Source organism: Callithrix jacchus, chromosome 20 (genome assembly GCF_049354715.1).
Source record: "Callithrix jacchus isolate 240 chromosome 20, calJac240_pri, whole genome shotgun sequence".
NCBI classification, from domain to species: domain Eukaryota; kingdom Metazoa; phylum Chordata; class Mammalia; order Primates; family Cebidae; genus Callithrix; species Callithrix jacchus.
In genome coordinates this window covers 4156703-4183235 of record NC_133521.1, presented here as the reverse complement: position 1 = coordinate 4183235, position 26533 = coordinate 4156703, and the positions used below count along the sequence as shown (strand labels likewise).

Sequence of the window (26533 nt, the reverse complement as noted above, 5' to 3'; positions counted from 1 at the left end):
CCCCTGGCCCCCGCCCCCTACCCCTCTGTTTCCAGAGAAATAAAGTCTTCCCGTCTTTCTGCCCCCCCAAAACATAATAATAATTTGTTTAAGTTTCTTATAGATGCTGAATATTAGACTTTTGTCAGATGTGGTTTGCAAAAAAATTTCTCTCATTCTGTAGGTTGTCTGTTTATTCGGTTAATAGTTCCTTTTGCTGTACAGGGCTTTTTAGTTTAATTAGGTCCCATTTGTCAATTTTTGCTTTTGGTACCTTCATAATAAAATCTTTGTCTATTTCTATGTTCAGAATGGTATTGCCTACATTGTATTCCAGAATTTTTATAGTTTTGAGTTTTACATTTAAGTCTTTATTCCATCTTGAGTTAATTTTTGTAAATGGTGTAAGGAAGGGGTCCATTTTCAGTCTTCTGCATACAGCTAGCCACTTTTCCCAGCACTCTTTCCTGAATAGAAAATCATTTCCGGCCGGGCACGGTGGCTCAAGCCTGTAATCCCAGCACTTTGGGAGGCCAAGGCGGGTGGATCATGAGGTCAGAAGATCGAGACCATCCTGGTCAACATGGTGAAACCCCATCTCTACTAAAAATACAAAAAAAAAAAAAAATTAGCTGGGCATGGTGGCGCGTGCCTGTAATCCCAGCTACTCAGGAGGCTGAGGCAGGAGAATTGCCTGAACCCAGGAGGCGGAGGTTGCGGTGAGCCGAGATTGCACCATTGCACTCCAGCCTGGGTAACAAGAGTGAAACTCCATCTCAAAAAAAAAAAAAAAAAAAGAAAATCATTTCCCCATTGCTCATTTTGTCAGTTTTGTCAAAGATCAGATATGTGTAGGTATGCAGCCTTATTTCTGGGTTCTGAATTCTGTTCTATTGGCCTATGTGTCTATTTGTGTACCAGTACCACGCTGTTTTGGTTACTGTAGTATGTCTGAAGTCAGGTAATGTGATGCCTCCACTTTTGTTCTTTTTCATTATAATTGCCTTAACTATTCGGCCTTCTTTTGAAATTGAGATGTTAAAAACCATTCAAAATATCAAGGAATCCAGAAGCTTGTTTTTGAAAAAATTAATAAAATAGACTATTAGCTAGCCTAACAAATAAGAAAAGAGAGAAGATCCAAATAAATATAATTAGAAACAACAAAGTGGATATCGTCACTAACCCCAAAGAAATACAAACAACATCCGGGTATATTATGAACCCCTCTATGCACATAAAATCAAGAAAAATTTGATAAATTCCTGGGACATATGCACCCTACCAAGACAGAATGAAAAAGAGATTGAATCCCCAGAAAGACCAATAATGAGCTCTGAAATCAAGGCATAATAGTCTATCAACCAAAAAAAAAAAAATCCCAGGACTAAATGGATTCACATCTGAATTTTACCAGATGTACAAAAAAATAGTTGATACCATTTCTGCTGGAACTGTTCAAAAATTGAGAAGAAACTCTCCCCTAACTCATTCTACAAGTCCGACATTATCCTGATACCAAAACCTGGCAAAGATACAATGAAAAAAGATTTCAGGCCATTATCCTAATAAACACAGATGAAGAAAACTCAACAAAGGCCAGACGTGGTGGCTCACACCTGTAATCCCAGCACTTTGGGAGGCCGACGCAGGTGGATCACGAGGTCAGCAGATTGAGACCATCCTGGCCAACATGGTGAAACCCCATCTCTACTAAAACACCAGAAAATTAGCTGGGTATGGTGGCACACACCTGTAGTCCCAGCTACTCGGGAGGCTGAGGCAGGAGAATTGCTTGAGCCTGGGAGGCAGAGGTTGCAGTGAGCAGAGATTGTGCCACTGCACTCCAGTCTAGCGAGAAGACCGAGACTCTGTCTCAAAAAAAGAAAAAAAAACACCTCAACAAAATACTGACAAACCAAATCCAGCAACACATCAAAAGTTAATCTACTGTGATCAAGTAAGCATTATTCCTGCAAGGCTGGTTCAGCATATGCAAATCAATAAATGTGATTCATCACATAAACAGAACTAAGAAAAACCCCCACATGTTCATCTCAAAAGATGCAGAAAGTCTTTCCATAAAATTCAGCATCTATCATGTTAACAATCCTAAAAATACTAGGCATTGAAGAAACATATCACAAAATAATAAGAGCCATCTATAACAAACCTACAGCCACCATCATACTGAATGGGCAAAAGCTGGAACCATTGTCCAGAGAACCAGAAAAAGACTAGGATGTCAACTGTCATCCTACTCAACACAGTACCAGAAGTCCTAGCCAGAGCAACCAGGCAAGAGAAAGAAAGAAAAGCCATTCAACAAGGAGAGAGGAAGTGAAATATCTCTTTTCACAAACAATGCAACAGTATGATTCCATACTTAGAAAGCCCTTCAGTCCCTGCCCCAAGGCTCGTAGAACAGATAACTTCCGTTGTTTATCAAGTCTCAGGATACAAAAGCAATGTACAAAAAAACGGCATTTTTTTTCTCTCCAAGGTTGTGGAGAAAAAGGAACATGTATATTCTGCAGGTGGGAGTATAAATGAGTTCAGCCATTGTCAAAAACTATGTGGCATTTCTATACACCAACAATGTTCAAGCTGAGAGCCAAATCAATTCTGCAACCCCATTCCTAACAGCTACAAGAAGAACGAAATACCTAGGAATATAACTAATCCTGGAGGTGAAAGATCTCTACAGTGAGAATTATAAACACTGCTGTAAGAAATCGGAGATGATGGCTGGGCGCGGTGGCTCACATCTGTAATCCCAGCACTCTGGGAGGCCGAGGCAGGCAGATCACCTGAGGTCAGGAGTTCGAGACAAGCATGACCAACATGGAGAAACACCGTCTCTACTAAAAATACAAAGTTAGCCAGGTGTGGTGGTGCATACCTGTAATCCCAGCCACTCAAGAGGCTCAGGCAGGAGAATCACTTGAACCTGGGAGGTGACCGTTGCAGTGAGCTGAGATCATGCCATTGCACTCCAGCCTGGGCAACGAGAGTGAAACTCCATCAGAAAGAATGGAAGGAAGGAAGGAAGGGACGGACGGAGGGAGGTAGGGAAGGAGGGAAGGAAGGAAGGATAGAAAGAAAGAAATCAGAGATGATACAAACCAATGGAAAAACATTCTATGCTTGTGAATGGGAAGAATTAATGTTAAAATGGCCTTACTGCCCAAAGTAATTGACAGATTCAATACTATTATATCAAACTACCAAGTCATTTTTCACAGAATGAGCAAAGAAACTATTTTAAAACTTATATAAAACCGAAAAATAGTCTGAATAGCCAAAGATATCTTAAATAAAAAGAATACAGCTGGAGGCAACACACTACCTAACTCTTCAAACTATCCTGGCTAGCCAAATGCAGAAGATTCGAACTGGACCACTTCCTTTTATCATACAAAAAAATCAATTTAAGATTAATTGAAGACCTACATTACAAAATCTAAAACTATAAAAATCCTAAACAAAAAGTCACCAGGACATACCATTCTGGACATAAACCATAGCAAGACCAAGTCTCCAAAAGCAATTGCAACAAAAACATAGACACATGGTACTATGTGAGCTAGTGATATGTGTAAGCTAGAGAGATTATGCTCAGCAAAAGAAACTATCAACAGAGTAACCAGACAACCTGCAGAATGGGAGAACAGTTTTGCAAACTATGCACCTGACAAAAGTGTCATCCGGAATCTATAAAGAAATTAAACAAAGTTTTAAGCAGAAAAGAACCCCGTTAAAAAAAATGGACAAAAGACAAGAGCAGACACTTCTCAAAAGACCTTCATGGGGTCCGAGGCGGCCTGGCGCCGGAAGGAGCTGACGGCGAGGCGAAGGCCCGGGGGAGGGGTGGGGGGTGGGAGAGGGAATGGAGAACCGGGTGGGAGAGCTTGGCTGGGAGGGGCGAGGCCCGCGCGGGGCGATGGAGGAGGCGCTGCTCTCCACCCCCATCAACCCCGACAACTTCCCGCCAAACTGTGGTGTCTGCTGAACAGCCCGCGCTACCTCTTCATCCGCTGGGATAGCGGCGACCCGGGCCGGCAGGCGGCGGCGGGGTCGCGGGGGCCAGGACCGAGCTAGAGCTCTTCAAACCCAGCAACTTCACCAGCTTCATCCGTCAGCTCAACCTCCGCGGCTTCCGCAAGGCGGTGCTGGGCGGGCCGGGGGCTGCAGGGCCAGGGCCGGGCCGGGGGGCGGCGGGGGACCGGCCCCTCCACCTCTTCCACAGCGCGCACTTCCGCCGCGACCAGCCGCAGCTGCTCGTGCACCTCAAGCGCCTGACCAGAGCCAACAAGGCCAAGCTGGAGGCCGGCCTGGAGGTTCCCTGCCGCCCGCCCAACCGCTTCCAGCGGCTGCTCATCACCTCAGTCTCTGCCTTCGCCGCCTCGGCCGCCGCCCCGACCCCGCTGCAGCACCAGGAGCCGCCGCCGCCGCCGTCCGCGGGGTCCCGGCCCGAGCCGCAGGGACCAGTGGCTGTAGGACAATGTCGCCGGTCATTTCGGCGAAATAGTTTGTCTCCTTACTCCTACGGAACTTCATCCCACGACCACAGTACTTTTCCTATGAAAAGTTTAGATCGGACCCCAATTCCTCATAGAATATGGCAGAAATCCCTTGGAATGCACCCTGGACAAGTGGAGACATCGCCCACATTTTCAGATAAAGGTAAGGTTACAGTCATTTACTTGGCCTGCTCCCTATGCAGAGGATATTTCCTGGTACAGCTGAAGTGTGAGATTGACTTTATGTTCCCTGCCTCCAGATCCTATTTTTCTGCCTCCGTGGTGCGTGCCTGTTGTTCCATCTACTTGGGATGCTGAGGTGGGAAGATTGCTGGAGCCTGGGAAGCGGAGGTTCCAGTGAGCAGATCTCGCCAGTCACCAGGCGTGGGGACTCGTGCCTGTAATCCCAGCACTTTGACAGGCTGAGGCAGGTGGATCACTTGAGGTCAGGAGTTCAGGGCCAGCCTGGCCAACATGGTGAAACCCCATCTCTAGTAAAAATTTAAAAAAATAAAAAATTAAAAAAATAAAATTTTAATTATAAAAACTATAAAAGGAAAAGTGAATTTCTAAATGAGATACTAGTTTATAAAATTTAGAATTTAAAATTTAATAACATTTAAAATGTAGAGTTCCTGTAAAGTTAAGAAAAAAGTTGAGACAATAGGAAATTATAATTGCTTATTAGTATTTTAATTTATAATATTCAGTCAATATAAGGTTTAGGGTAAGTATAGTCAAATAACAACCTCCCCACTTTTTATTGGGAGAAGGAAACAAGAAAAAAGGGAAAAAAAATGAAACCTCAACTTAGTTTTCAAATTATTCTTTTTTTTTTTTTTTTGAGACGGAGTCTCACTCTGTCGCCCAGGCTGGAGTGCAGTGGCGTGATCTTGGCTCACTGCAACCTCTGCCTCCCGGGTTCAAGCAATTCTTCTGCCTCAGCCTCCTGAGTAGCTGGGATTACAGGCATGCGCCACCACGCCCTCCTAATTTTTTGCATTTTTGGTATAAACGGGGTTTCACTATGTTGGTCAGGCTGGTCGCAAACTCCCAACCTCGTGATCCACCCCCACTCTGTCTCCGAAAGTGCTGGGATTACAGGTGTGAGGCACTGTGAGTGGCCCAAATTATTCTTTAATATAAGTTAATAGACAAAGGCTGACAAGCAAAGAAGTTCATAAATGACAGGTTCAATTTTAGTTAAGGAAAAAAAAAGGAGAAATGATTATCACCTGTACCTTTTATAAATCTAAAGTGATTGAGTATTAATTCAGTAGTAGAAGTGGTCCTCAACTCTGAATTGACTGTGGGAGGCTTGGTTTTGTTATTTAGAAAGCTTGTTCTTGCCAACCAGGCGCCTGTAATCCTAGCACTTTGAGAGGCTGAGGCAGGTGGATCACTTGAGGTCAGGAGTTCAGGACCAACCCGGCCAACATGGTGAAAGCTTATCTCTACTAAAAATACAAAAATTTAAAAAAAAAAAAAAAAAAAAGCAAGCATCACGCATCATTCCTTACATGCTAATTGTGTAAAAGTGCTCTGTGTTCCTTTACGGAACATGGCTTTTATATAGTTGATTTTTGTGGGTTATTTTTGCCTTTTGATTAAAAAAATGCATTGCTTTACCTCAAAGCCTGTACTTTGAAGTTCTTAACCATATAGTTTATGATATCTATATTCGTTTTTAAAACACTTTTCATAGAGTTCTTTGCGTCTAATCAAGACTGATTGTTTTTAGGTCTGCTGTATAGCTGTGGTATTAGGGTTTCTTTCCATTGTACCCCCAGGATAATCCCACTCTTTCTTTCTTTATTTTTATTTTTTGAGACAGAGTACTGCTGTATCACCCAGGCTGGAGTGCAGTGACCCAATCTTGGCTCACTGCAACCTCCACCTCCTGGGTTCAAGTGATTCTCCTGCCTCAGCCTACCTAGTAGTTGGGATTACAGGCATGTACCACCATGCCCGGCTAATTTTTCTATTTTTAGTAGAGATGGGGTTTCACCATGTTGGCCAGGCTGGTCTTGAACTTCTGACCTCAGGTGGCTCCACCCACCCTAGCCTCCCAAAGTGCTGGAACTACATGGGTGAGCCACCGTGTCTGATACCACTCTTAATTACATACTGTGTCTGTTCTTTTTAAACCATGTGTTTTTACTTTTGGAACAAATTTCCCAGAAATTATTTTATTCCTGGAAAAACTTTTTCAGAAAAGACGTAATGGTACATTTCCTATCTTCTATTGTGGAGAGTGCCTTTGTCTTCATTCACACTTTAATTTTGTTCTCATTCTTCATTGGCATTTGGTGGGTCCTTTCCATCTGAAAGTTGAAGTCTTCACCTCAGGACAGTTTTTATCCATTATTGCTTTTCCCCCATTTTCTTTTTTTCATTCTGGCATGCCTATTGGATCATGTTAGGATTGCATTGTAAAGGAACTGACACTGTATTGGAAGAAGGATAAAGATAGGCAGTACAAGGATAGTGGCTCAATGTTGTCATCAAAGACTTATTCTCTTCTCTTTCTTCCACCTTAAGAAGATGTGGCTTTTATCCTCATTGTTCTGAGGTAGTTCTTATTGCATCTCTAGGCATCCTATACACATTTCAAGAAGGAAGAAGTGGGACGAGCAGAGAGACTAAGGGGCATGCCAGCTATGCTTCTTCCCTTGAAAAAATCTTTGGGAGGCGGAGGTGGGTGGATCACAAGGTCAGGAGTTTGAGACCAGCCTGACCAACATGGTGAAACACCATCTCTACTAAGAATACAAAAAAAATTAGCCAGGTGTGGTGTCGCACACCTGTAATCCCAGCTACTGAGGAGGCTGAGGCAGGAGAATTGCTTGAACCTGGGAGGCAGAGGTTGCAGTGAGCCGAGATCATGCCACTGCTCTCCAGCCTGAGCAACAGAGTGAGACTGAAGGAAGGAAGGAAGGAGGGAAGGAAGAAAGGAGGGAAAGGGGAAGGGGAGCGGGGAGGGAGGAAGGAGAAAAGAAAGAGAAAGGAAGGGAGGGAAGGGAAAGGAGAAGGGAAGGGAGAAGGAGGGAGGGAGGAAGGAAGAGAGATGGAAAGAGAGACAGGAAGAAAAGGAAGGAAGGAAGAAAAAAGGAAAGAAAGAGAAAGAATTTTTCTGGAAACCTTACCCAGTTTCACTTACCTGTCTTTGGCCAGAGCTAGATGCTACCTCACCTGCAGGGAGAGTCTTGAGAATGTATACCTATTTCGGCATATTGCCCTCTTTATCAGAACAAGATTCTGTTCTTAATGAAGATGGGGAGAAAGAATAATGGGTAGATAATTAGCAATTCTGTCATAGGAATATCTATTAGGTTTCTTGGATCTTTTCTTCATTTTTCTTCACTTTCTGTCACATAGTCTTTTTGTCTCTTTGTTTCGTTCCAGGAAATTTTGTTGATTTCCCTTTCTACATCTATAATTTTGTCATCAGGCATGTCCACTATTTAGCTTATCTTTAACACCTAAACTTTATTTAGCAGGTTATCTGGTTTTCTAATTTCTTCTTTTTCATAGAATTTTAAAAATACTTTTATTGTGATAAAATATAACAATTTACTGTTTTAACCATTTATAGATGTACAGTTTAGTGGCATTAAGTATATACATATTGTATTCTTAACCATCACTACCATCCAGTTCCCAAACTGAAACTTATCTTCCCAAACTGAAACTCTGTACCCATTAAACAGTGATTGCCACTTCCTTCTCCCCCATGCCCCAGCAACCACCATTCTACTTTCTCTCTGTGTGAATTTCAGTACTCTAGGTACCTCATGTAAATGGAATCATATAATATTTGTCCTTTTGGGTCTGGCTTATTTTACTTAACACAGTGTCCTCAAGGTTTCATCCATGTTGTAACATGCATGAGAATTTCCTTTTTAAGGTTAAATAATATTCCATCGTATGTATATACAGTAACTTGTTTATTCATGCATCCATCAGTGGACACTTTAACCTTTTTGCTATTGTGAATAATGCTGCATGGTATACAAGTATCTGGATCTCTGCTTTCATTTCTGTTGGATATATGCCTAGAAGAATTGCTGGATCACGTTAATTCTATTTTAATTTTTTTGAGGACTCACTTTATTGTTTTCCATAGCAGCGCCACCATTTTACATTTCTACCAGGAATGTACAAATGTTCCAATTTCCCTACATCCTCATCAACACTTATTTTCCGGGTTTGTTTTGCTTTGCTTTTTATAATAATCTAATATTAAGTATGAAGTGGTATCTTGCTGTAGTTTTGATTTGCATTTTCTTATTGATGTGATATTGAACATCTTTGCATGTACTTGTATATCTTTGGCGAAGTAGCTATTCAAGTCCTTTGCCATTTTTAGATTGAGGATTTTGTTGTTGTTGTTGACTTGGAAGTTCTTTATATATTCTGGATATTAATCTCTTATCTGTTAATTTGGGAATATTTTCTCTCATTCCATCTGTTGCCTTTTCATTCTATTGATAGAGTCTTTTGGTGCACAGAAATTTTTTAATTTTGATGAAGTCCGTTTTGTCTTTTTTTCTTTTATTGTTTTTGCTTTCAATTTTGGTGTTACATCCAAGAAATTATTGCCAAAATGCAATGTCATGAAGCTTTTCCATGATTTTTAAAACAGTTTTATGATTTTAGTGATTGTATTTAGATATTTGATCCATTTTGAGTTAATTTTTGTGTGTGGAGGAAGATAAAGGTCCAGCTTCATTTTTTGGGTAATTCGAATTATGCTACATTGTGTAGATACTCAGTTTTCCTATTACAACTTGTGGAAGATACCATACTTTACCTTGAATTGTCTCAGAGTCATTGAAAAACTTTGACTGTGTGTATATGTTTATTTCTGAGCTTTATTTTTATTCCTTTGGTCTGTATATTTGTTTTTCTGTCAGTACCATACTCTTGATTATTATAGCTTTGTAGTAAGTTTTGAAATCAAGAAGTGTGGGACCTTTAATTTTGAATTTTTTCAAGATTGTTTTGGCTATTTAGAAATCCTTGGGATTCATGTGAATTTTAGGATGGGTTTTTCTATTTCTGCAAAAATAATCATTTTTAATGATAACCTCCTTTCAGATCTCTCAAGGTATGCATTAGAATGTTTTTGTTTGTTTGTCGAACTACCTTTGTTCTTCCTGTTTTATTTTGACTCTGCTTTCTGCCTTTTATTTTCTTCTTATAGCTAGTAATGCTTAATTGGCTGTTGGTGTCATATCTACAAATGAAGAACTTGTTTTATCTGTGTTTAATGGATAAGTTTAATGAATATCCTACACTGTTTTAAAGGTCTATTTTGACAATTCTCTTCAGTGTATAATTGGGAGGAGTATAGTGGCAGGAGAGAGCAGGCAGGACACTGGTGAATTCCCGTATTGCCAAAATAAAACAGGCTTCATTTTGGGGTGGAATGTGAAATCTCTTACAGTATTTCGTTCCTCTGAGGAGCTGCCTTTTCCCTATATTATGGAGGTTTGAAGTTCTCTTGCACATTGCTCTATTCCTGAGAGCATTTCTCTACTTTTTGTCCTGCCCTGGGATTATCCTTGAGAATCCTCCTTTGGGAGGACCAGCCCTCCCTTCTGTAGCAGCCATCACTTATTCCTATTATTGTAGTTTATTTTATTCTTCTTTCTTATCAGAACCATCAGCTTGCCAGTTTGCTGAAATTCTGTAGTTTTGGGGTCATTAATAGTACCCTTTTCTTGTTTCCAGCACCACAGATATATTTTCCTTTTCCCATATTTCTTCTCATTTCAATGGGATTTTGAGAAGGTGGTGAGGTAAATGTGTGTACTATCCAATTTTATTGGATAGTTAGATCTAAGGGCTGGAGAGTGGAATTTTTTTTGTTTTTACAAGACTGTTGAGTAGGTAGTGATGTGTACCTCTGTCTGGAGGTGCTTAAAGTCTGCTTCTCTTTCTTTTTTTTTTGAGACGGAATCTCGCTCTGTCACCCAGGCTGGAGTTTAGTGGTGCTATCTCAGCTCACTGCAACCTCTGCCTCCCAGGTTCTAGTGATTCTCCTGCCTCAGCCTGCCAAGTAGCTGGGATTAGACATGTGCCACCACACCCAGCTAATTTTGTATTGTTAGTAGAGACAGGGTTTTGCTTTTGGCCAGGCTGGTGTTGAATTCCTGACCTCAGGTGATCTGCCCACCTCGGCCTCCCAAAGTGCTGGGATTACAGATGTGAGCCACTGTGCTTGGCCTGCTTCTCTCTCTTTTAGTGATGTTAGTACCTGCTGATGTTTAGTGCTTAGAACCTTTAATTTATTGCAGGTAAAAAGTGGTGATACTCTGATTCTGTCATTCCTTCTTCATTTATTAACGTTGGTATGAGAAACTTCTCTTTGTCTGCGTTTTGGTTACCCAGTGAGTAGCACAGTTTAAATAGAAAAAGCAGAAGAAATGCTTAGTTCTTTCCTTTTATTTAAGTTTACAAAGTAATGAGTTGGTTCTTTAGTCTCTTCATATGGTGGTCAAGTAGTTTTTTTTTTTTTTTGAGACAGAGTCTCGCTCTGTCACCTAGGCTGGAGTGTAATGGCATGATTTCGGCTCGGTGCAACTTCTCCCTCCCAGGTTCAAGCAGTTCTTCTGCCTCAGCCTCCTGAGTAGCTGGAATTACAGGCATGTGCCACTACACCCGGCTATTTTTTTCTTTTTTGTATTTTTAGTAGAGACGGGGTTTCACCCTGTTGGTCAGGCTGGTCTCAAACTCCTGACCTCTTCATCCACCTGCCTCGGCCTCCCAAAGTGCTGGGATTACAGGCATGAGCTACCATGCCCAGCTGTAGTTTTTGTTTTTAATGTTAATGTACTCATATACTTGATATATTTCAATCTAGTATAGTTATTATTTTTATTGATGCTCGAATTGTTCTGTAATAGTGGGAGCCTCTTCAGGTTAGCCCGAGTCTTAACAAGACCCTGGTTGTCTTTGATAACTTTCTTCAAATGTGGGATATTTAAATGTTCTTGTATTATCTGGTACATGTGTAATTTGAAATTTCAAATTAACTCTCCAAGATATGATATTTGGAGATAATATTACTATTTTACTTTTAATTTTTTTTTATAGCAGCCTATTAAGTACACTTATTTTATAGTTTTTCAAATTGTTTCCTTTAGTTCTTGGGATATGAAATTTTCTGTTTCTTTTGCCCTTTTATCACTGCAATTTTAGGCATTTGGGGAATTCTGTTTCTTGCTTTTGAGTGCAGGTATGTGTTAAAGCAAGGTATCATATTTTTTGTTGTTTTGTTTTTCCTTTAAGGTTTTTTAAGAGTGGCTTCTTGCATTAATTAAATCACGATATTTAATAAAGTTTCTCTACTGCTATTCCATTTATGGAAAAACATGCTTTTATATCAGAAATTACCTTATCAGTGGCTAAAGTGAAAACTACTCACTTGCCTAGTGATTTCATATTTGTTATGGATGCTTTCTGTTTGATTTTTATTGTAACCTTAATACATTAGCTCTAAGATCAGTTTTGCTTCTGCATATTTCACATATTTTAATCTTTAATTCAGGTAGAGGGCAAAAAGCTATGGAATTTTTTCTTTTCTTTCTTAATATTTTACTACTTTTAGCTTGGAAACAGGAAGAAAAAGGCAGAAAGCTTGCTATGGAATTGTGTGAACTTGTAGAGGCTGAAATTTAAGCTGCCAAATGAAGAAACTTGTTTTCTCTTCCAAGACTCCTCCTACTTCATGTGTTACTGTGATCTGCATTCTACTGAATTTCTTTTCTTCTGATGTGGGTGTGGGGGAGACATATGTGTTATGGTTGTAGTTCAATGAAATATGCCAGGAAGCATATTCTAGTGCAATTTAGAAAGGAAAAGGAAGACAATGAGAACTTGGGCAAACAGTTCTTGCTAAGCCCTGAAATATATCACTTTTATTCATCCATACAGAAAACAAGCATGAGGCCAAGAGGAGGCGAACAGAGAGAGTTAGGAGAGAGAAGATAAATTCTACAGTAAATAAAGGTTTAGAAAACAGAAAGAGGTCTCGAAGTAACAGCCATTCAGATCATATCAGACGAGGAAGAGGAAGACCTAAAAGTGCATCTGCCAAAAAACATGAGGAAGAAAGAGGTATGAATAAACCAAGCAGTTTTTGTTTTTCAAGTATTAAATTGATCTGGGATCTTAATTAGTGAAGAAAGTAGAGACATTGAGCTCCTGGACTTAAAATTTCAACTCATATTTTAGTTTGAAAGCATTTCCTCTATGGTAGATGCTTTCTTTTTTTTTTAATCACTGGAATTTAATTCTTATTGGAAACCTAAAGGCTTAGTTAGATAAAATTTACCTTGCTATAAACTGATGATAATGGAGTTCAAAGATAATTTGTATATAACACCCTGGAGAAGCCTATTAAATATGATTGTACCTTTTTTTTTGGAAACAGGGTCTCACTCTGTTGCCCAGGCTGGAATGCAGTGGCAAAGTCATGGCTCACTGCAGTCTCAACCTCCCGGGATCAGGTGATTCTCCCACCTCAGTCTCCTGAGTAGCTGGGACTACAGGTGTGCACCATCATGCCTAGCTAATTTTTTGGGGTTTCACCCCCCCCAAAATTAATATGGAGGTTTTACTGTAGCCCAGGCTAGTCTTGCACTTCTGGGCTCAAGCAATCTGCCCTCCTTTGCCTCCCAAAGTGCTGGGACCTCTGTTTTTTTCTTTTTTTAAAGACAAGTCTGCGTTCTTTTAAGACTTATTTCAAACTGTTAAACTGTGAATTTTAAAATTACTATGGAAAGTGTTCTTGTGGCATTTTTAATTGCTCATTGAGAGATCTGTGTGCTTCCTACTCTGAGGCAGCTTTTGCGTAGTTAGATACATTCTTCTTGGTCCAGAGTATATTTCTGTTTCTCCTTACAGGTCTTCTCCTTTCTTCTGATAAATATCTACCAATAACTTGTTTTCAGATATTAACTAAAACTTCAGCTTCTCTCTTTTTTGATTTACGCATCTTTTTAAAAACTTTAGGAGAATTTCAACATATGCAGGAGTAGAGAATAATATAATGAACCTTTGTATGTCCACAAATATCTTTTTAAAATGGAAACTTTCAAGCCAGTAGTTAACTAAAAAAAGACATAGTTGCTCTTTATTGTTCTTTAAAAACCTCTGTCAAAATGATTTCATCTTCATTGAAATGCATTTATAATTTCTTAACACTATTTGTGAGTATGCTTTGCTTTTTTAGATATGCTGTCTTAGGTACTCAAGTGTTTTTTGTATAAATGTAAATTTTACTTGTTTTAGACAATGAGAACATTCTACCAGTTCACTATTTCTCTCTGCTTTATATGCTTTTATTTGAATCAAGTTACTATTGCTAGAAAACAGCTTCACCAGTGCAGCCATTCCTAGCTTTTATCAAAGTTTAAGGTATCTTAGTATTGTGTGGCTAAAGGAGTAAGGTTTATATCATACTCGACTGTATTCTAGGTAGCCTATACTAAGGTAATCCCCTTATTCCTTTGGTAATTTTACTGCTTTTCTCTTTCCTTCTATTATGCTCTTCCAGAGGGTTTGAGTTATTTGTTCAGTTTGAATGTTTCTTTAAGAATAGTGTGATCAGAAAACCTATGGCAAGCACCATTTTAGAAGGGAAAGTAGGTAAAGAAAAGTCAACAGAGAAAAAGGAAAAGAGAAATACTGCTTGGCTCAGAAAACAACATTCTTTTCAGTTGAAGTAGAGGAAATACAGCTGAAAGAAGATAAGAATGCTTCTGGTGGTGGGTGAGAGAAGATGAGAAAACAGATAATGACAGTCTTTAGCTGGGGAAATGAAGTCTGTATACTTGTGGTAGAATTGCATATATATGGAGGATTTCAGTTTTTATTTCATGGTGACTTGAAAAAAGAAGTATTTATTTGGCTGTAAATATTTTTTAGGCATTTTCTATTCATTACATAAAAACTTTAAGAAAGCTATTTCTAGAGTAAGATATACTTTTAACTTATTTGTTTTTCATACAAATTGCAGGAAATTGCTTAAAGCAGTTTTTGTAGCACAAACTGGAATCTTTTTTTTTTTTTTGAGACTGAGTCTTGCCCGGTCGCCCAGGCTGCAGTGCAGTGGCTTGATCTCGGCTCACTGTAACCTCTGCCTTCTGGTGATTCTTCTGCCTCAGTCTTCCAAGTAGCTGGGATTACAGGCACGTGCCACCACACCTGGTGAATTTTTTGTATCTTTAGTAGAGATGAGGTTTCACCATTTTGGCCAGGCTGGTGTTGAACTCCTGACCTTGTGATCCACCCGCCTTGGCCTCCCAAAGTGCTGGGATTATGGGCATAAGCCACTGTGCCCAGCCACAAACTGGAATCTTAAGGAGACTGCGAAGTCATTACACTTTTTCTGTAAAGAGCCAGATAGTAAATGTTTTAGGCTTTGTGGGCCATACTATCTCTGTCAAAACTACTCAGCTCTGCCATTGTAGCTGGAAAGCAGCTGTAAAACATACATAAATGAATGGCCATGGCTGTGTTTCAGTAATACTTCATAAAACAGGTGGTGGGCCACATTTGGTACCTGTGCTATAGTTTGCCAGTCTCTTTCTTTCTTTTTCTTTCCTTGCTTGATTTTTTTTTTTCTTCTGAGATTGGGTCTCACTCTGTCACCCAGGCTGGAGTGTAGTGCTGTGATCATGGCTTACTGCAGCCTCAAACTCCTCGGCTCCAGCGATCCTCCTGCCTCAGCCTTCCGAGTAGCTGAGAATAGAAGTGCACACCACCATGCCAGGCTTTTTTACTTTTAGAGTAAGTGAGGTCTCACTGTGTTGGCCAGGCTGGTCTCAAATTCCTGGGCTCAAGGGATCCTTTTAGCTTGGCCTTCCAAAGTGCTGGAATTGCAGGCATGCATGAGCCACTGCACTTGACCTAATTTGCCAATCTTTGCATTCGACCCAGCAATCCCATTACTGGGTATATATCCAAAAGACTATAAATCGTTCTACTATAAGGACACATGTACACGAATGTTCATTGCAGCACTGTTTACAATAGCAAAGACCTGGAATCAACCCAAATGCCCATCGATAATAGACTGGATTGGAAAAATGTGGCACATATACACCATGGAATATTATGCAGCAATCAGAAATGATGAGTTTGTGTCGTTTGTAGGGACATGGATGAAACTGGAGAACGTCATCCTCAGCAAACTGACACAAGAACAGAAAATGAAACACCGCATATTCTCACTCATAGGCGGGTGATGAAAAATGAGAACACATGGACACAGGGAGCGGAGTACTAAACACTGGGGTCTATTGGGGGGAAAAGGGGAGGGCCAGTGGGAGGGGGAGGTGGGAAGGGATAGCCTGGGGAGAAATGCCAAATGTGGGTGAAGGGGAGAAGGAAAGCAAAGCACACTGCCATGTGTGTACCTACGCAACTGTCTTGCATGCTCTGCTCATGTACCCCAAAACCTAAAATGCAATTAAAAAAAAAAAAAACAAACCATTGCATTCTAAGTATAAAATGGACAAGAACTATTAGATTGGTGCAAAAGTAATTGCAGTTTTGCTTTTGTACCAACCTAATGTGAACTTTTGAAATCTCTTTGTTTTAGAATAAATTTCTTGGATGTGCTTAGTGCTAAATAGCTATTTAGCACTAAATTGATTCCTTGATTTTAGGGCATTTTATTGATTCCTTGCTCTTAGGGCATTTGAAAAATTTGGAGCAAGCTTTAACATATGAATTAAGGAAAATCTGACAATGTGTCTGAAAAAACAAACTAAAAATGGACTTTTTTATCTAGTCAGATGAGAGGTCCAGAGGGGGGAAAAATGGACTTTTCTATTTTGAAACAGTATAAGAAGGAAGAATGGAAAAAGAAAGCTTGTTAGACGTTATCATAATAATATATCTTTATTTAATAATAAAAACAAATTATTAAACAACAATTTTGGGTTACTCTAAGTCTTCATTTTATATATAAGGTTATGATTATTCTGGATATTATAATATAGAATATATTTATTTTTGACTGATTAAAATATGTTAGGCAATTCTGAACATCATATTAATGAACTTAAGAATGAATGTAGACTTTAAGCTGAAGATGGTGGATTGAAAAAACACATCTAGCTCTAAACTCCTTTGGGGAAATCGAAGAAAGAAACTCATTTTTATTACACAGTTACCTAAAAGTCAGGAATTTGTGTATCAGTCATGTCTGGAAGTAGAAGTAAAATTGAGGCTAAAAATGAGGATTGTTTGCAAGTATTTTTATGGATAGCTCATTAAGACTGTTTACCCTTTTATGCCCCAAGTTTATCCTTTGAAAAAGAACTTGGTCTCGGGAACACCAGGTGTCTTTTGATGGCCTGGATACCATGTTAAGATCAGGAAGCCTAGGTGTGAAAACTGGGCATAGTAAATACTGAGTTCTTGAGTTAGGCTTATTAGTGTCCAGGTAAAAAAAAAAAAAAAAAAATTGACCATATCTTCTCTAGAGAATCCGAAGGACCCAAGAGAAAAGGCTCCAAATAAAGATACTTTCATTATCACAGAGAAATGGCCTAATTGGATCATCCTAATCTGATGATCAGAATTAAGCTCCACATACGTGTAATCAGCTTTTTTGGTCACTCTCCTAAATATGAGCATATTGCCAAAAATTACCCAGATATCTAGAAGAAAGCATCTATTATGGTATGAAAGGCTAAGACCAAATCAACAGGTGAGAAAAAATAACTTGGAAAAAAAACACGTTTTTGAAGGGAAAAGAAAAAATATAAACTATTATTAATATCTTTAGCAAAAGAAGTAATTGTAATTGTAAAACAAGAACAAGATGATATTTAAAAGGAAATTGCAGAGGTCAAGCCCCTTAGAAACTGAACTTTAAAATATTCTCCCCAAAACCCAAAACATACATGATACACAGATTGCATATATACAGTTTATTAACTTTTAGTAAATTGGCAATTGATATTTTATTGAATGGGGAATTAAGAATATAAACTATAAATTTTGTCCTAAATTGATTTTTTTTCTTGCCCTTTATTTTTATTACTTAATGTATGAGTTATATTTTAAGAGATACTTTCTAGACAGTTTGAAGTTTGGGTGCTATATGAAGAAAAACCTTAAATGATATACTCAAATATAAACACCTTGTTTTCTTGAATATAATCTATTTATTAGTTAAAAAAGAAAACTTCTGCTCTCAAGACTCTGCCTGTTAAGCTAAACATGAATAGCCACTTTTAAGTGGTAATGTTTTATCTGAATGGATATTCATTTATACATCCTGATAATTATTTAAATTGTTACTTTACTTTCACTCTGGAAGAAAAAAATAAATGTTAATATTGAAACTAAGTAAATTAAATACTGTGATAAAAGTGTTTTGTTCTAGTGAAGTTTGTGAAATATATTTAAATTCTTAATTTTTCTAGTGTTAAATCATAATCATTTATAGTTTCTACTAAATGCTTTTGCATTTTGGCATATCAATTTAATGATTAACATCTTCAAACTTGGGAATAATTCCCCTTATTTTCACTCCCTTTTTCCCTGAATCTGTTTGGAAATCCTTTTAAAGTCCTCTTATGAAAGATAGTCATCAGTTAGATTTAGCCCCCTCTTAAGAGAAAATTCCTTTCAATTTCAGCAGTAATATTGTCAATTTCATCCTTCATCCTGCATGAATATTTTTTTCCTTCTTTAAATGGTAACCAGCAGAGGGAGCTTAAGAAGTACTCTAGAAAGGAAATAGAATTTTTCCTAGGATTCTTTTTCCTTTAATCTTCAGTCTGTCTGCAGGTACTACAGCTATTTAGTATGCATTTTATTTATTCATTTAGGAGACAGAGTCTTGCTCTGTTGCCCAGGCTGGAGTGCAATGGTGCCAATCTCAGCTCACTGCAACTTCTGCCTCCTGGGTTCAAGTGATTCTCGTGCCTCAGCCTTCCTAGTAGCTGGGACTAGAGGTGTGTGCCACCAGCCCAGCTAATTTTGTTTTCCTTGTTTTGTTTTGTATTTTTAGTAGAGATAGGGGTCTCACCATGTTGGCCAGGCTGGTCTCAAACTCCTGGCCTTAAGTGATTCACCCGCCTTGGCCTCCCAAATTGCTGGGATTACAGACGTGAGTTACTACAGCCAGCCTTCTATGCATTTTAGAGTCTTAACTAATAGTTTCCCCAAGAATGTAGTGGGATTTTATCTTTGAAACATACTGTAAGGAACTTTTTACTTTAAGCAAATAAGCTTAAAATGATTAATATCTAAAAATGCTTTATATATATATATATGTCCTCAGAAAAAGCAGGAACAGTTTCTGGAGCACTTTGGAGGCCAAGGTGGGTGGATCACCTGAGGTCAGGAGTTCAAGACCAGCCTGACCAACATGGTGAAACCCATCTTTAAAAAAAAAAAAAAGAATTATTGATGTCAGAGTCTATCCATTAAAACTGAAGACCATTAGAGGAAAGTCTGGTTAACATATTCATTGGATATAGTAAAGGAGGTACTGGTGACTGGGCTGAAGCTTGCTATGTAGAAAAGTAATTACTTCAGATCACATAATGTTAAGTTGTTGGCTTATTTAAAAATTTCCCTGACAGAAAGGCAAATTAGGTTTCCTCTGTGACATAACCTACTTAACCAATTTCTTAAAAAATTGTATTGAGATACATTTATGAGCCGTCTTGTTATAAAGCTAAAAAATTTAATTTATCTAGGCATATTGTAATGGTCCCAGAAAGCAATACTTTGTCACTGGTAGAGAGAAACTTCTGTCATCAGCAGATGTCCTAAGAGTATAATTATAGTCCTTTAATTAATCCAAAATTTGCTCTGCTCTGATATCTATAAATGATAGGATTATTCAAAATATCCTGAAACAATTTCACAATTAGATTAGGTCTGTTGAAGATAACTTATTCTTAAATATGAGTAGGATTAAATAAAAGTAGTTTGAGAGTTGTTAATCCCTGCCTCAACTCTATGGTATTCCAGATTGTTTTTTGTGAGTGCTTTAATACTTGTAGTTTGATTTCTTTTTAATTTTTATTTATTTTTTTGAGACAGAGCCTTGCTCTGTTGCCAGGGTGGAGTGCAGTAGTGCAATCTCGGCTCACTGCAGCCTCTGCTTCCCAGGTTCAAGTGATTCTCCTGTCTCAGCTTCCTGAGTAGCTGGGACTATAGGCTCCAGCCACCATACCCAACTAATTTTTTTTATTTTTAGTAGAGACGGGGTTTTACCGTGTTGGCCAGAATGGTCTCGATCTCTTGACCTCGTGATCTGCCCATCTCAGCCTTCCAAAATGCTGGGACTACAGGTGTTAGCTACCTTATTTGGCCTGTTTGTTACTTTTTAAAATGAACACTTTTTAGACTTTTATAGGTGTTTTTGGTTGTATTTAAATGCAAATGATATAAAAGTAAGGGAAATTCTGAAATTATTTCTTGTGTAACAGTCAGTGGAAGTGATGAAACAGTTTGAAGCAGTTTATGAGAAAATTTAAAATTACAAATGACCTGAAAATCTAGCCAGAGTCTATTCATATTTCTTTAAATTTCAGAATACTTAAAAAAAAAAAAGAGATCAGTATGACCTCTGGGTTGCTTCCTAAAAGTCATCAGATAGTGTTTTCCCTCTGATAAGATTTCAAATTGAAAATTATTTGACTTCTTCAACTCTAGTAATTGTACTTGATTCTTTAATTTTGACCATTAAAATGACTTGGTAATATTTAATTTTGGCTTGCCTTTCAACTTGCATGTTTGTCTTTATTTTTTATTTTATTTATTTATTTTGAGATGGAGTCTCACTCAGTCGCCCAGTTTGGAGTGCAGTGGTGGGATCTTAGCTCACTGCAACCTCTGCCTCCCAGGTTCAAGCAATTCTCCTGTCTCAGCCTCCCAAGTTGCTGGGACTACGGGTGTCTGCCACCACACCCGGCTAATGTTTATATTTTTAGTAGAGCTGGGGTTTCACTGTTATAGATCAGGCTGGTCTCTTAACTTTTGACCTCAGGTGATCCTCCTACCTCAGCCTCCCAAAGTGCTTGGATTTTACAGGCATGAGCCACCGTGCCCTGCATGTTTGTCTTAAATTTAGAAAAATTAAGCTCTTTATGTACTTTTATATAAAGTATTAATTGGCTGGGCATGGTGGCTCATACCTGTAATCCCAACACTTTGGGAGGCCAAGGCAAGATAATTGTTTGAAGCCAGGGGTTTGATACCAGCCTGGGCAACATGGTGAGACCCCCATCTCTACAAAAAGTAAAATTAGCTTGCTGTGGTGGTTCCAGCTACTGGGCAGCTGAGGCTAAAGTATCACTTGAGCCCAGGAGTTCGAGGCTGCAGTGAGTAATGATGTTGCCACTGCACTCTAGCCTGGGAGGCAGAGCAAGAAAGACCCTGTCTGAAAAATAAAAGTATTAATTGAATGTATTCGATTCCACGTTCAAAATATGCTCTCAGTACAGGTAGTTGTTCTGCAAAGTTGTATTCTTCTCTAAAATATTTTGTCCATCATTCTTTGAAAGTCATTCTTAAATTATTATCTTAACTTGACCTTCTATTTCAGTTTCATGTCTTATGTTCTTGCTAGTTAAAAGAATTTTTTTCCCTATTATTTTCTGTCTAGCCTTTCAGGCATATTGTTGTTAACAAATCTCTTATTTAAGTTAACTACATTTTTTGTGTGCAGCTGGGTTTTTTTCTTTTACTATATTACCAGATTTATTTTTAAATTTGTAAGTCCATGTATATATGTTTATATATTTCTTTTTCTCGGGATTTCTTTTTTTTTGAGACAGGGTCTCATTCTGTTGCCCAGGCTGGAGTGCGGTGGCATGATCTCTGCCCACTGCAGTCTCCTCCTCCCAGGTTCAAGCAGTTCTCCTGCCTCAGCCTCCTGAGTAGCTGGGATTACAGGTGTGCACCACCACACCCGGCTAATTTTTATATTTTTAGTAGAGACAGGGTTTCACCATGTTGGTTAGGCTGGTCTTGAACCCCTGATCTCATTATCTGCCCACCTCGGCCTCCCAAAGTGCTGGGATTACAGGTGTGAGCCACTGTATCTATTTTCTAGGGAACTATTTTTTAAAATTATTCTTTTGTTCCACCTTAACCCATTATAGTTTGAATATTAGTAGTATTTACTGCTCAAAGATTACAACTATACCATGAAGTATCCTAACAACATATAAAGCAGACTCTGCAGAATTAAAAGTATGAGACATATAATACAGTCTGGAATAGAATAGTTCTTTTTACCCCAGTCAGATACTTCCTTTTGTATTATTAAGTAATCTATTTTGTACTTTGATTGATAATTTCTCTTTTTTTTTTCTTTGACTTATTGTACTTGTTAGGACATTTTGCCTTGATTCAATTGTAGCGGGGGGGAGCATTCAGTCATGCAGCATTAAATAGCTTTTTTGTTGTTGGCTTAAAGAAATACCCTTTATTAGATTTAGGATATTCTATTTTATTTCTGCTTGTTTGACGTTTTTGTCAGAAACAGATGTTAATTTTGTCAGATACTTTTTCTGCATAATTGATCGGACCATGTTTCCCCCTTTAGAATGTTATATGGTGAAACGTACTGATTGATTTTTTTTTTTTTTTTTTGACATCGAGTCTTACTCTGTTGTCACTGAGGCTAGAATGCAATGCTGCAGTCTTGGCTCACTGTACCCTCTGCCTCCTGGGTTCAGGTGATTCTCTCACCAGCCTCCCAAGTGGCTGGGATTATAGGTGCATGCCACCACGTCTAGCTAATTTCTGAATTTTTAGTAGAGACAGGTTTTTACCATGTTGGCCAGGCTGGTCTTGAACTCCTGACTCAACCTCCCAAAGGGTTAGGATTATAGGCATGAGCCACTATGCCTGGCCTCCTGGCCTGATTTTTTTGTTGTCATTGAAGCCAGCTTTGCATTCCCAAGATAACCCTGGGTTGGGTTGGGTTGGGTTATTTTTATGTATTGATGGATTCAATTTGCTAATATGTTGTTGAGAATTTTTTTTATTTTTGCTCATGAGGGATATCAGACTGTAGTGTTTTTTTTAAAATTGTCTTTGGTTTTAGAATCAGGTGATACTGGTTTCATAGAGTGAGTTGGGAACTATTTCATTCCATTCTCTTTTCCATGAGAGATTGTGTATAATTGTGTTATTTAAATGTCTGGTAGAATTTGCCAGTGAAACCACTGGGACGTAGAGATTTATATTTTAGAAGGCTATTACTATGAATTAAAAATTTAAAACAGTTATTGAGTAATTTCAATGTTCTATTTCTATTTGAGTGAGTTTTGGTACTTTGTGATTTTCAAGGAGTTACAAGGAGTTGGTCCATCTGAGTTGTTGAATTTATCTGTGTCAAAGTCTTTGTGATATTCTTTTATCCATTTCATGTCTTTGGCATCAGTAATATTCCTTTCTTCATTGCTGATATTGGTAATTTGTGTTTTCTCTTTTTCTTTGTTAGTCTTACTAGAGGTTTATTAATTGTATTTCTTTTTTTTGAGATGGAGTCTTGCTCTGTTACCTAGGATGGAATGTAGTGGTGCAATCTTGGCTCATTGCAACCTTGCAACCTCTGCTTCTCCGGTTCAAGCAATTCTCCTGCTTCGGCCTTCGAGTAGCTGGAATTACAGGCGCACACCACTGTGCCCAGCTTATTTTTGTATTTTTAGTAGAGATGGGGTTTTACCATGTTGGCCAGGCTGGTCTCGAACTCCTGAACTTGGGTGATCAACTCACTTCGGCCTCCCAAAGTGGTGGGATTACAGGCATGAGCCACCACGCCAGGCTGATATTATGGTGGTTTTGATTTACATTTCCCTGATAATTATTGATGCTGAGTACTTCCTCATATATGTGTTCACCAATTGTATGTCTTCTTTTAAGAAGTGTCTATTCAGATTCTTTGCCTATTTTTAAATTAGGTTCTTCATTCTCTTGTTATTGAGTTGTTTGAATTACTATGTATTTTGGATATTAACCTCTTAGATGTGTGTTTTGCAAATATTTCCTCCCATTCAATAGATTATCTCTTCATTCTTCATTGTTTCCTTTGGTGTGTACCTTTTTAGTTTGATGTAGTTTCACTTGTTTGTTTCTGCTTTTGTTGCCTGTGCTTTTGGTGTAATATCCAAAAAATCATAGCCAAGGCCAATATCAAAGAGTTTTTCTAGCTTGTTAGCTGTTTTCTTCTAGGAATTTTATGATTTCTGGTCTTAGGTTTAGGTTTTTAATCCATTTTGAGTTGATTTTTGTATATGGTGTAAGATAAGGGTGTAGTCTAGTTGTTGTTGTTTTTTGCATATGGATAGTCTGTTTTCCCAACACTATTTGTTAAAGATACTATCCTTTTCCCATTGTGTTTTCTTGGTGGCCTTGTCAAAAATTAGTTGAACATACATGATTAGGTTTGTTTCTGGATTTGCTATTCTTTTCCATTGGTGTATGTATCTGTTTTTATGCTAGTACCATACTATTTTGATTAGCTTTGTAATAGAATTTGAAATCATTAATTGTGATGCCTTGAACTTTGTTTTCCTTTCTCAAGATTGTTTTTGCCATTTGGGGTCTTTTGTGGTTTTATAAGAATTTTCTTTTTTTTTTTTTTCTGTGAAGAATGTCGTTGGAATTTTGATGGGGTTGTGTTGAATCTATTTATCATTTTGGGTAATATGGACATTTAAACAGTATTCTTCAAATCCACAATATTCTTCAAATCTATGAACATGGGATATCTTTCCATTTTTTGTGTGTCTGCGGTTTCTTTCATCAGTGTTTTATAGTTTTCCGGGTACAGATCTTTCTTAGTTAAAATTAATTCTAAGTATTTTATTCTTTTTGATGCTAGTGTAAATGTGATTTTTTTGGTTACTGGTGTAAAGAAATGCAACTGATATTTGTATGTTGATTTTATTTATTTTTTTTTCTCTTTTTTTTTTCTTTTTTCTCCATCTCTTCAGTATTCTGAAAGGGATGTATGTTGATTTTATATCTTAAAACTTATTTATTTATTCTAACAATTTTTCTGTGATGTTGTTAGTGTTATTTATGTTTAGGATCATGTCATCTACAAATGGATAATTGTACTCTTCTTTCTTTATATGATGCCTTTTATTTATTTTTCTTGCCTGATTGCTCTTGCTAGTACTTTAGTACTGTGTTGAGCAGAAGTATTGAGTAGGCATCCTTGCCTTATACAGAACTCAGAGGATAAGCTTTCAGTTTTCTCCCCATTAATAATATTAGCTGTAAATGTGGACTTTTCATAAATTGTCTTTATTATGCTGAGGAATTTGTCTTCTATATGTATTTTGTTGAAAGCTCTTTTATCATAAAAGGATGTTATGTTATTGTGATGTCTTTGTCTGACTTTAGTATTAGGGTGATGCTGCCCTCAAAAAATGAGTTTGGAACTTCTACTTTTTGGGCAGAGTTTAAGAAGGATGGGTATAAATTCTTTTTTTTTTTTGAGAGAGAGAGTTTTGCTTTTGTCACCCAGACTGGAGTACAATGGTGCAATCTCAGCTCACTGCAACCTCCACCTTCTGGGTTCAAGTGATTCTCCTGCCTTGACCTCCTGAGTAGCTGGAATTACAGGCATCTGCCACCACGCTTGGTTAATTTTTATATTTTTAGAAAAGATGGGGGTTTCACCATGTTGGCCAAACTAGTCTTAAACTGCTGACTTCAGGTGATCTGCATTCTTCAGCTTCCCAAAGTGCTAGGATTACAGGCATGAGCTACCATGCCTGGCCAGTATTAATTCTTTGAATATTTGGTAGAATTTAACCATGAAGCCATCTGGTCCTGAGCTTTTCTTTGCTGAAAAGTATTTTATTACTACTTTAATATTTTTATTTGTGATTGATATGTTCAGATTTTCTGGTCTTGATTCTTTTTGTAGGTTGTATGTTTCTAGAAATACCCATTTTCTCTAGGTTTTCCTATTTGTGGCATATAATTGTTCATAATAGTCCTTTATGGTCCTTTTCTTTCTGTGACATCAGTTGTAATGTCTCCTCTTTCATTTCTGATTTTGAATCTTCTTTTCTTTCTTAGTGTAGCAAAAGGTTTATCGACCTTTATATTTTTTGAAAACCCAACTTGATTTTCTCCAGTTTTTTAAATTTCTGTTTGATTTGTTTCTGTCCCGATCTTTATTATTTCCCTTCCTTCTGTTAACTTTGGGTTTAGTTTGTTCTTTTTCTAGTACCTTGAGGGGTAAAGTTAGGTTATTTGGGACCTTTCTTCTTTTATAATTTAGGCATTTATCACTATAAAATTCTATTTTTTTTTTTTTTTTTTGAGACGGAGTTTCGCTCTTGTTACCCAGACTGGAGTGCAATGGCGCGATCTCGGTTAACCACAACCTCCGCCTCCTGGGTTCAAGCAATTTTCCTGCCTCAGCCTCCCAAGTAGCTGGGGCTACAGGCGTACGCCACCATGCCCAGCTATTTTTTTGTATTTTTAGTAGAGACGGGGTTTCACCATGTTGACCAGGATGGTCTCGATCTCTTGACCTCCTGATCCACCCACCTCGGCCTCCCAAAGTGCTGGGATTATAGGCGTGAGCCACTGCGTCCATCCTAAAATTCTATTTTAATAGTGCTTTTGCTACTTCCCAGAACCTCTGATATGTAGTATTTTTGTCTTCATTTGTGTGTATGTATGTATACATGTATGTATATATGCAAATATATATACATACATATATATGAGACAAGGTCTTACTGTTTTGCCCAGGCTGAGCAAACTCACAATCATCCCATCTCAGCCTCCCAAGTGGCTGAGACTACAGGTGTGCATTCCCAGCTTGAGATATTTTTCTTTTTTTAAAATTTGCATATAAAATTTATTTCCATAGATATAAAAGTTTATAAGTTGAATATAAAGATCAAATTCATGTTTGAAAAACCAACTATACTTCAGTGCTAAAAACTAAATGAAAATAAGGCTATTCTGCATTTTAAATAAAAAAATACATCTTAAAATAATTA

The 26533-nt window shown here is 38.0% G+C and overlaps 1 protein-coding gene across 7 annotated transcripts in view; it reads left to right on the top strand.

Moving 5' to 3' along the window:
* The first annotated feature begins 4248 nt into the window (after positions 1 to 4248).
* Positions 4249 to 26533, top strand: part of MYLK3 (myosin light chain kinase 3) — a 122031-nt gene continuing 99746 nt past the window's right edge. For 3 of the 7 annotated variants that reach the window (XR_013530443.1, XM_035282278.3, XM_054248543.2), the window contains exon 1: positions 4249 to 4665. Coding sequence is in view for 2 of the 7 variants with exons in the window: in XM_054248541.2 (XP_054104516.2) it covers positions 12612 to 12626 (15 nt within the window). In the remaining 5 variants the exon portion in view is untranslated. Of the gene's footprint in view, positions 4666 to 4762; positions 4948 to 12352; positions 12627 to 26533 lie in introns of those variants that run through there. The other 4 variants (XM_054248541.2, XM_078358137.1, XM_078358141.1 and 1 more) reach the window with 4 other exon arrangements.